Here is an 11,689-nt window from a genome sequence, read left to right as displayed (position 1 = left end):
TCATGTCTTTCTCCGTGGGAAACGCAGAGGAGAAATAGTCATTGAGGCCCTCAGCCCACTTTTACAGTTCTGTCCAGACATGTCCATTTTTTGCTTTTGAATGGTCTTATTTTCTTTCTAGTTGTTGTTTTTGTTTTCCTTTAGAATACTTAAAGAACCTCTTTAGATTCACCCGAATCTTCTTACCCAAGTCAATCTCGTGGTCCCTATTCGCCCTCCTGATTTCCTGTAGTAAACCACCAAATCCCCAATACATCTCGAGGGACTCACTTGATCCCAGCTGCCTTTCTCTGAGACATACTTCCTCCTTTTTTTTCTAATCAAAGCCTCAACACCTCTTGTCTTCCAGGTCTCCCTATCCTTGCCAACCTTCTTCTTCACCCTCACAGGAACATGAAGACTCTGAATTCTACCTATCTCACTTTTTGGAGATGCTGGTGTTGGACTGAGGTGTACAAAGTTGAAAATCTCACAACACCAGGTTACAGTCAAACGGGTTTAATTGGAAGCACTGGCTTTCGGAGAGACGCTCCTTCATCAGGTGGTAGTGGCGGGTTGAATCCTAACACACAGAATTTACAGCAAAAATGTACAATGTGATGTAGCAGAAATTATACTTCAAAAATTTGATTTTCTGTTAAGCCTTTCGTCTGTTAGAATACAGTGATAGTTTCACTTCTTTCATGTGTAAATCACAAAACCTTTTTTAAAAAAAGTTGCATTCCCGGGTTAGCTGTTAATGATGAAAGCTAGACAATATGTTGAAGGTATTGGCCCCCGGGTTCTCTGTCTATGCCATGATGTTGAGATTGATTCCAATCTAAAAAGTGAGATACCGGAGTTTTACATAAATTCATACAGTTTTTGAGCTCAGAGTTCTACGTGAATGCATGGAGTTTTCAAGCAAAGTACAATGTAACCCTGAAAGTACAAATCCACCCCACAAAATATATGTGTGTACATGTGGGTCTTTGTGTGTGTGTATCTGTCTGAGTTGGGGTTGTGAGTGTGAGAAAGTGTACGTGTGTGTAGTGAGTGCAGAGTGTCTTAGGTCTGTGAGGGGGTGCCTGTGAGAGTGTGGGAGTGTGTGTGTCTGTAAGGGGGTGTGTGGGTGTCTGTGTGCGCGTCTGTGTGTAAGTGCGTCCATGTGTATGTGTGTATAGGAGTGCCTGTGTGAGTGTGAGTGTGTTTGTGTGTAGGAGTATCTGTGTGTGTATATAGTGCAATGGTGGTCACTTGTAAAGTGACATGATCCCAAGGTCCCAGTTGAGCCCCTCCCTATGGGTACCGAACTTAGCTCTCAGCCTCTGCTCGACCAGGTTCCTCTGCTGCCTGTCCTGAAGTCCACCTTGGAGGTTGGTCACCCGAAGGTCCGAGGCTGAATGTCCTGGACCACTGAAGTGTTCCCCAACTGTTGAGGAAAACTTCAGTGGTCCAGGATATTCAGCCTCGGACCTTCGGGTGACCATCATCCAAGGTGGACTTCAGGACAGGCAGCAGAGGGAACTGGTCGAGCAGAGGCTGAGAGCTAACTTCGGTACCCATAGGGAGGGGCTCAACCGGGACCTTGGATTAATGTCACTTTACAGGTGATTACCATTGCACTATACACACAGACAGATACTCCTACACACACTCTCTCACACGCACACAGGCACTCCTATACACATATGCATGCGGACACACAGACGCGCACACAGACACCCATACACACCCTGACTGACACACACACTCCCACACTCTCACATGCAACCCCTCACAGACTTAAGACACTTTGCATTCTCTACGCACACACGTACACTTCCTCACACTCACAACCCCCAACCCAGACAGACAGACAGACACAAAGAACCACATGCACACATAAATTTTATGGTGTGAATTTGTACTTGCATGGTTACATTGTGCTTTGCTCAAAAACTGCATGCATTCTTGTAGAACTTTGAGCTCAAAAACTGCATAAATTTATGTAAAACTCCGCTATCTCACTTTTTAGATTAGAATTAATCTAAACATCATGGCATAGACAGAGAACACAGGGAGCCAACACCTTCAACATGTTGTCTAGCTATCACCATTGTTAACAGCTAACCCGAGTTTTTGTGATTTACACATGAAGGAAGTGAAACTATCACTGTATTCTAACAGATGAAAGGCTTAATAGACAATCAATTTTTCAATGCATAATTTCAGTTACGTCACACTGTAAATTTTTGCCATAAATTCTGTGTTAGGATTGAGCCCTCCACTACCTCCTGATGAACGAGCGTCGCTCGGAAAGCTACTGTGCTTCCAAGTAAACCTGTTGGACTAAAAGCCGGTGTTCTGTGATTTTTAACTTTGTCTCACTTTTAATGGCCTTCCATTGGCCGGAGGTCACTTTTCCTGCTAACAAACAACTTTAATCAAACCCTGCAAGCTCCTGTCTAATTCGATCAATATTCACCTTGCTCCAATTTAGAACTTGAGCCTGTGGACCAGTTTTGTCAATCTCCACAACTACATTAATATTAATAGAACTGGGGTCACACCAGGAGCGCCCCCGCTGTCAACTCAGTCACCTCTCCTGCTCTATTTCCCAAGGATAGATCGAGTTTCAGCCAATCCCGACTAGGATGTTTCATGTTCTGCTGCTGGAATTAGCTGATATACACTTGAGATGGCATTTTTCATCTCGTTAAACTCCCCAGATATCAACTTTGTTTGGATAACCAGGAGACAATGGTCATTTCATTTCTTTACCTCTTTCTCAAAAGAAATGAAATACTTCTTGTTGAAAGTAGGCGACTTTTAGTCATACTTCATTAGATAGACACCAGTGGTTTGACAGTGATTGGATTTCTCTCCTGTTCTCTCACTGTCCTCATCACGACTCCTAATTTTCACCTCCCCTTCTGTTATTTCAAGTACACTTTGAGTTTGCAGTTCCAAGATCTGAACGCACAAAACTCTCTTTTTCTCCCGTTGTTCTTGTATTTGTTTCCCTTTCTTGTGCTAGAGCTTTCCATTCCTTTTCTTTCCCTGCTTCTAATCGGAATTCACATCGTTTCATTTCCTTTCCTTTTATTTTCTTTTCCTGCCAACTTCACTGCTTAATTCTGAATTGCATTTTACCCTACCACAGATTACAATGTCATTATTATTAATTGTAAATGCTTCCCAATTGCCACAATTACTTTTCCTTTGTCAAACGTTTTGCCTACTTCACTGTCTGTAAAGCTCCTGAAGTGACTTATCTTACTCATAGGAACGTCTTAGTCACCGAACGAGCCATTATTATGAAAGCCACACTTTGCTTTAGGCAACTGATTACAACATGAAAATGAAGAAAACATCAATAACTCGCCTACCACTGTATTTGAGTCCAATACTCCTAAATGTAATACAGAATTATAAAGATTTTAATCCCAGACGAGTCAAAGCTTGTTATGGATCAAAGCAGATCCCATTAGAATATATTAGGAAGACAGTTTAGAACCTAATGTTGTCTTCTTTTAAAGGCTTTGTCAGGCTTTGCATTCCAGATCCAATCGGATTGAATAATCTGCCAGTCTTGAAACAAAACACATTATATTCATACACAGTAGTTACAATACACAGAAATAACAAAATGGATTGGCTTAACGCAATTGGAAAACCTAACGGAATAATAGATTACTTCATCACTAAACAGTGACTATTCCAGTTTAGTAGCACCCCATAAACACAGTCTTGCCAAAGGTGAAGTCAGCAAATTAAATAATCCCGCATGCAATTTTCCACTTCAAACGAAAAGAAAGAGAAAATTCTGAGAGAGAGAGTAACGGGGAGAGATGCATTGCACTTCTAAATCCTGTTTTAAGATCCCAGCAAATGGTACTGGATAACTTCAAGTAAGAAACCTCATTCAGCAGAGGATTGATTCCACCCAGTCAGGCTCATGGTACTGTTTGGACTTGAGAACAAAAAAAAACGAAGGCCTCACATGCTGGACTTTAAAGCTTTGTAAATAGTTTAGCAATTAATGTAATTGGATGCATTAGCAGACTCTTCACCTCTTTTCTGAACTTGGACTGTGTCGCCACGTAAAGAAATGTATTTGTACAGCAACTTAAGTTCCGCAGCATATATGCGATATGAACACGTATACCGAAAGGATCAATGGCGCGAAAGACACCAAAAATATACAGAACATAAACCAACCATAGAAGAGTGAAACTGCCTGATATAGTGAACAACAAAATCACAGAATTTCTTCTGCTTTCCATTTCTGTGTCTCTGAGATCACCTCCTTTCTTCTGACACTTCAGTGCCTTACGGGCTCGACTGGCCACGAAAATGAATCTGACTGTAAGAGAGTTGAGTAACAGAATTAAAAAGAATGGCATCATTGGAGTTAAAACCTTTTCGAACGTCTTAAATCCAATCCATCTCGGGTCAGTATTATAACTCAACTTATTCGAGCAGAACCATGGTATATTGTTGACTATCATAGCAGGTTTAAATCTAAAGTGGATTGGAATGTTTTTCAGGTAGAACAGAATTACAGTTGTTGAGATAACCGCAGCTGCAGTTTTCTTGGTGCAATAGTTAGTCTTCAGTCTTGAACAACAAATGAAAACAAATCGATCAAAAGTGAAAGCAGTGGTAAACCAAACAGAATAGTCTAATGCTGCTCGAAGCAGGACATAGATACCCGTGCACACAGGTGTGATGTTCAGAAAATTTACTGGGAAATAGTGATAATTGACACGGAGGAATATGACTTCAGTAACAATGATCAGCAGATCAGATGTTGCCATAGCCGTCAGATAGTATATGGTGCAGGTGGAAAGTCCACACTTCCTCTGGTATAGAATCACAACTGTCACGATATTTACTGTAAGATAAATAATTCAAAAAAGCACTTAGTATGATTAGGAAGTTTAAGAACAGACGGATAAAAATTAGAACGTTAGATTACGTGTTATGATTATGAGAAAATGGTGCAACTTCTTTGTTGTAGACGTAAACGTGCAGAAGGAGTGTCAAACAATGATGACCTCATTATAAAGGAGTTTGAAATTGATAACATTCCAAACATATTTCCACCTGTCATGCTATTTAATTCTATGTGTGACCAGTGCGGAGCAATCATCAATGAATTTGCAAAAGAATTTAAGGAATAACAGTCTAAATCAGAATGTGGAATTATTACTGGGAGTCTTTGCGATCAGAAAACAAAATCGTTTAATACAAAATGACACAGGTACATGTGGTGGAGAGGAAATGGTGGAAATATTAATAGATTTAAACGATCTGGAATGGAGAGCTCTCTGGTGGCATGTTAAGATGAAAATTATCCGGTCTGGCTAATCCTCAATTCCTACTCTATGTTATAATTAACGTTTGAGTTGAATAATCAAATTATTGAGGAATTCTTGCATAGTCCTGAAGTGTAACACTTATAAACAATGTGCACCCGGCCCCAAGTAATTCACAGGGTTGCTTTTGGTAAGACTAGTAAGTTTCGAAAAGTGATGCCAATCAGTTGACTTCGAATCAGAGTGAGATGACGTTTCAGTTCCAATACGATTATAAAACGAGAAGTATTTCACAAATCGTACGGTTGATTGTGTCACATTGCTCACCACATATTAAAAGCTTTTCTAGGATATTAGTTACTCCCAGTAATTTATGGTCACTGTAATCCTGTCATCAACTTCTGTGATCACACTCAACATAATTGAGTCCCAAGTATTATGTCTAGTGATAGATTTTCCTGTTAAAAAAAAAATGTATTCAGCAGAAGAGAAATTTACCTTGTAGCACAAATTTGTGGTTTGGTAGAACCAGTTGAGACAAAAGTCTAAACTTGCATCAACCACACGTAAAATTCAATAGCACAGACATATTATTGAATGGAAGTCTTTATAGCTCTGAACAATCGATTACATGTGACATTACCATTAACAAAACAGCAGCGAACTACAAAGATTTATGATAAGTTATTTATTAAAGGCACTTACCAGGCATAGCAAATACAGCAAGGAACATATAGTAAATTTTCTCTATCCATAGAATTATTTGAAGCATGTTTTAAATGAATCCAATCTAACTGGTTGTGACAAAACAAGGTGAATTGATTTCTCAGTTGATGGTTTTCCGTCATTCATTTTATATCCTTCAGCGTTTACACAGAATTGCATGAAGCGCTTTCGTTCATGTTTGAACAAACAAATTACGTAAGCTTTTTTGTTTGATTGAACTGCCAAGAATAAATTAGTCCCACCATACTTTCAAACCTGTAATGCTCAATACAATATGTTACTCAACGTACTTGGAATGGGGTTCAAAGTTATGGAAATGCACATTTTGACACCTGCCACCAGGTCTCATTCATGCCCTTCACTCTTTCAACGATTAAATGCAGTTCGTCTGTTCTCAGCAACTGCCCGTTTTGTACGCAGTAAATCCGCATTATAATTCTTGTATATATAACAAATCAACTTTTTTTAACCGTTTCTTATCGATGCCCACTCATTGAAAATAATCTCAGATAATTCAACTTTTCTATCTCCAGGACTTTTTTTTTTGTTTTATTTTGGTTATTCGTTAGTTGTTTTTTTCGTTTGCATGTGGTTTCAGTGCATTCTCGGGTACATTAATTCAGAACATAATCACAAGATTTTAGTTCTTCACGTTCAATCTACCACTGATTTGTGACAACCAATAGCACACAATGCATGAGCGCAGATGTAGACCACTTCCTTCATTGATTCGGCTCCGCTATTCAATGAGATCTCATCGAACCTGATCATTAACTGCATGGTGATGCTTGCACCGCCAGAACACTTGATTCCAGTCCTAATTAAATAAGATATTAACCGTGTTCTCGATAAAACCAAAAGCACAACTTCTACAGTCCACTGCAGAAAACAGCTCAACATATTTACCATCTTCTGAGAGAGTGAATGCCTCCCTCATTTTTGTTGTACAGGTTAGAATAATTATTTTCAGATTATTCCTTCCTACCGGCGAAAATCTCACGTGGGGAACAATAACCTTTCTGCATATATTAAATCAATTTCTTCGGTGATCTTATGTATGTCACCATATTTCAACCCCTTTCAATCTCCCAATTACAAAGAACAAATGACAAACTAATGCAACATCTCCTTACTGTTTGGAGGCTTCATGTCTGCTGTTCAGCGAATGATCAGTTTCTGGCTTGCCTTCAAAGCCCGTCAAGGATAATAGTGGGAAGTTGTGTGTGGAGTCAGGGGAGATAGGGGAAGCACTAAATAAATATTTTTCGACAGTGTTCACTATAGAAAATGAAAATGTTGGCGAGGAAGATACAGAGATACTTACATCTAGACTAGAAGAGATTGAGGTTCACAAGGAAGAGGTATTGGAAATACTCCAGAGTGTGAAGATAGACAAGTCCTCTAGGCCGGATGGGATCTATCCTAGGATCCTTTGGGAAGCAAGGGAAGAGATTGCCGAGCCTTTGGCATTGACCTTGAACTCATCATTGTCTACAGGAATAGTGCCTGAGGACTGGAGGATAGCAAATGTGGTTCCCTTGTTCAAAAAAGGGTAGTAGAGACAACCCTGGTAATTACAGACCAGTGAGTCTCACTTCAGTTGTTGGTAAAGTGTTGGAAAAGGTTATAAGAGATAGGATTTATAATCATCCAGAAAAGAATAATCTGATCAGGGACAGTCAACACGGTTTTGTGAAGGGTAGGTCATGCCTAACGAATCTTATTGAGTTTTTCGACAAAGTGACCATACAGGGAGATGAGAGTAAACCAGTTGATGTGGTGTATATGGATTTCAGCAAGGCGTTCGATAAGGTTCCCCACAGTAGGCTATAATATAAAATACAGAGGAATGGGATTGTGGGAGACATAGCAGTTTCGATCAGTAATTGGCTTGCTGAAAGAAAACAGAGGGTTGTAGTTGATGGAACATGTTCATCTTGGTGTCCAGTTACGAGCGGCGTTCCACAAGGTCAGTGTTGGGTCCACTGCTGTTTGTCATTTTTATAAATTACCTGGATGAGGGCTTAGAAGGGTGGGTTAGCAAATTTGCAGAAGATACGAAGTTGGGTTGAGTTGTGGATAGTGACGAAGGATGTGGAAGGTTGCAGAAAGACATAGATATGATGCAGAGCTGGGCCGAGAGGTGGAAAATGGAGTTTAATGTGGACAAGTGTGAGGTGATACACTTTGGACGGAATAATCGGAATGAAAAGTACTGGGCTAAAGATAAGATTCGTGGGAGTGCAGATGAGCAGAGAGATCTCGGTGTCCATGTACACAGATCCCTGAAAGTTGCCACCCAGATTGACAGGGTTGTTAAGAAGGCATACAGTATTTTGGCCTTTATTAACAGAGGGATTGAGTTCCGGAACCAGGAGGTTATGCTGCAGCTGTACAAAGCTATTGTATGGCCATACTTGGAGTACTGTGTACAGTTCTGGTCACCGCATTAAAAGAAGGATGTGGAAGCTTTGAAAAGGGTGCAAAGAGATTTACTAGGATGTTGCCTGGTATGGAAGGAGTGTCTTATGAGGAAAGGCTGAGGGCCTTGAGGCTGTTCTCGTTTGAGAGAAGAAGTTTGAGAGGCGACTTAATAAAGGCATACAAGATAATCAGATGGTTAGACAGGGTGGACAGGGAGAGCCTTTTTCCAAGTATGGGAACGGCAAACACGAGGGGACACAACTTTAAAGTGAGGGGAGATAGGTTTCAGGTAGATGACAGAGGTAGTTTCTTTACTCAGAGAGTAGTAAGGGTATGGAATGCTTTGCCTGCAACGGTAGTAGATTCGCCAAGTTTAAGTGCATTTAAGTCGTCATTGGACAGGCATAAGAATGTACATGGAATAGTGTAAGTGGGATGGACTTCAGATTAGTATGACAGGGTGGCGCAACATCGAGGGTCGAAGGGCCTGTACTGTGCTGTAGTTTTTGATGTTCTATGTTATATCTTTATATCCTAATGTAAAAGGCCCAACATTATTCACAGTATTCCTGCTTTGGCTTAATTAGTTCTTTCTGTAGATTTACTAAAGCCTATCTAATTTTATAAACGATTCCGATTAAAATATACACCATCATTTAATTTGCCATGATATCTGCAGGACTCTTTCGTGATTAATGGGTGAAAACTCCGAAATTCCTCTTTACTACAAGTTTCTGCCGTCTTTCTCAATTTAATTGACATTTGCTTCTTCTAGAATTCCTCCCAAAGTGACGCGAACCATAATTGTCCCTTTCTCCACATTATATTCCGGTGTCAAATTTATTTTTTGCTTAACCTGTCGGTGGTCTTTTGAGCTCTCTTCATGACATTCTCACCACAAGCCTTGCTACTTTTTTCTCATTGCGTCTTGCAGAAATTTGGCAAGAGTAGATTCACCTTCACGTTGCAAGTCGAGGCTATTGGATATAATTATGTCCCAGCACTGACAGTTTCGCCACACCACTAGTTACATGTTGCAATCCAGAAAATGACGTACGCCCCCCAACTGGCTGTCTTCTTTTGCTTAGCCAATCAGCTATCCATGCAAACATACTCCATCCGATCAGATGGACTTACATCCTGTTCAGGACCATAATGTGTTATCTCTTATTAAGATAATCTAAAAATCGATGTATATTTTGTTTACTGCTTCCTCTTCATTTATCCTGCTTTTTAATAAGTCAAAGAACGCTAATACATTTTTCATGAATAATTTCCCCTTCACGACGCCATTTTTCTTCATTCTGCAAGTTCAATTTTGTAATTCCACATGCTTTGTCATTCGATCTTTTGTGATAGGATCGAGTATATTCATAATGACCGACGTTGATCAAATTGATCTGTTGATGGCGATTTTATTGTTGTTATCCTTCTCTTTCTGAAATAAATTTACTCCATTGGCGCCTTACTAAAAGTTATTTTTGTCACAATATAAGGTTTCCAGGAAGATTTCCACCAGTGTATATGTTATCCCGGAAGTGGCTACCTATACATCCTGCATTGTTCAGGGGATTGAGCAGTCTTTCTCCCATTAAATTCCACTTTTCTTTCGGGATAGTTACTATAGTTATTTCATTTCCTCCTTTATTTCCTCATTTTTATTTAGTTGTTTGCAAGCTAATTTGTCCACTTCTGTGAAGACTGATGCATTGTATTTATTTAACTCATCTGCCGTGTCAGGCAGGAAGATGTTTTGAAGTGTGTCTACTTTAGCGCCAGGAACATGTGAATGAAGGTGGGTGAGCTTCCACCATAAGTAGGTACCTGTGAATTCGATGCTATGGCCATTTCGGAGACATGGATAGAGCAAGGACAGGTCTGTGTGTTGTAGGTTTCGGGGTTTGAACATTTCAGTAGGAACGGGGAAAGTGGTAAAATAGGAGGAGGCGTGGCATTGTTAGTCAATCACAGCATTACAGTGGCATAAAGGACGTTTGATGATACGTCATCTACAGAGTTCGCAAGGGCTGAAGTTAGAAACAGGAAAGGAGATGTCACCCTCTTGGCAGTTTTCTATCAGTCTCCGAAAAGTTCCAGAGATGTAAAGTATTGCAAAGCTGATTCTGGACAGGTGCGAAAGCAACAGGATAGTTTATATGATGGTGGGACTTCATCTTCCCAAATATTGACTGGAAAGTTTAAGTACTTTAGATGGGTCAGTTTTTGTCCAAGCTGTGCAGGAGGGTTTCCTGTAACATTACGTAGATAGACCAAAAAGAGACGAAGTCACATTGGATTTGGTACTAGGTAATGAACCATGGCAGGTAGTAGATTTTGGATGTAGGTGAACAATTTGTGGATAATGAAGCAATTATGATGCGACTGAGCATGACTTAAGATGAATAAGATGGAAACTGCAGGGGATGGGCACAATTCAAATGTGGAGCTTGCTCAAGGAACAGTCACTGCATTTCCTTGATCAGGTTGTACCTGTTAGGCGGGGAGGAAGTGATCGTGTGAGGGGAATGTGGTTGGCTAAAGACGTTGAATCTCTTGTCAAGAGGAAGAATGAGAGTTCTGTAAACAAGAGTTGTGAAGACTCAGTTAGGGCACTTCTAAGTTAAAAGTTGGCAGGAAAGGGCTTAAAGAGAGTGCTGACAAGAGCCAGGTGGGGACATGTGAAGTGTATGACAGGTCAGATCACGGAAAAGCCTAAAGGTTTCTATAGGTATCTCAGGAATAAAAGAATGACTGAAGAGAGATGAGGGCCCATTAAGGACAGTATTGGGAATTTGCATGTGAATTCTGAGGAGATAGGAGAGGCACTAAATTAATATTTTTCGTCACTATTCACACTGCAAAAAGAAAATGTTATCGAGGAGAACACAGAGACGCAGGTTATTAGACTGGACGGGATTAAAGTTCATAACGAGGACATGTCAGCTATTCTGGAAAATGTGAAAATAGATAAGTCCCCTGGGCTGGATGGGATTTATCATAGTATTCTGTTCCTGTTTCTCAGCAGCAGCAGCTCTAGAACCAGCTAGAAGGGTGGGAGCTTGCACCAGGCTCCTGTCAGGAGTGGTGAGTCATTGATTTGAACCTTTAAAAATTTACTTCGAGCGCTGGAGCCCTCAGTTTCTGTTTTTCTGCAGCAGCTGCAGGTCAAAAGGCGGTAGGTTGGACCAGCGGCCTGTCAGGAGCAGTGAGTCATTGATTTGAACCTTTCAAAATTTACATGCCAGACATGCCATACC

At 40.4% G+C, this 11,689-nt stretch overlaps 1 protein-coding gene across 1 annotated transcript in view; it reads right to left on the bottom strand.

The window, feature by feature from the left end:
- Window positions 1–3,912: 3,912 nt before the first annotated feature.
- The window catches only part of LOC140460096 (uncharacterized), a 51,205-nt gene continuing 43,428 nt past the window's right edge, over window positions 3,913–11,689 (bottom strand). Inside the window, exon 3 of the mRNA XM_072554496.1 lies at window positions 3,913–4,858. Within this exon, the coding sequence (XP_072410597.1) occupies window positions 3,975–4,858 (884 nt within the window). The 3' untranslated portion in view covers window positions 3,913–3,974. The remainder of the gene's footprint in view (window positions 4,859–11,689) is intronic.

Source organism: Chiloscyllium punctatum, chromosome 36 (assembly GCF_047496795.1).
Source record: "Chiloscyllium punctatum isolate Juve2018m chromosome 36, sChiPun1.3, whole genome shotgun sequence".
Taxonomy (NCBI): Eukaryota; Metazoa; Chordata; class Chondrichthyes; order Orectolobiformes; family Hemiscylliidae; genus Chiloscyllium; species Chiloscyllium punctatum.
The sequence above is the reverse complement of the archived record's forward strand: the minus strand, read 5'-3'. Positions and strand labels throughout refer to the sequence as shown.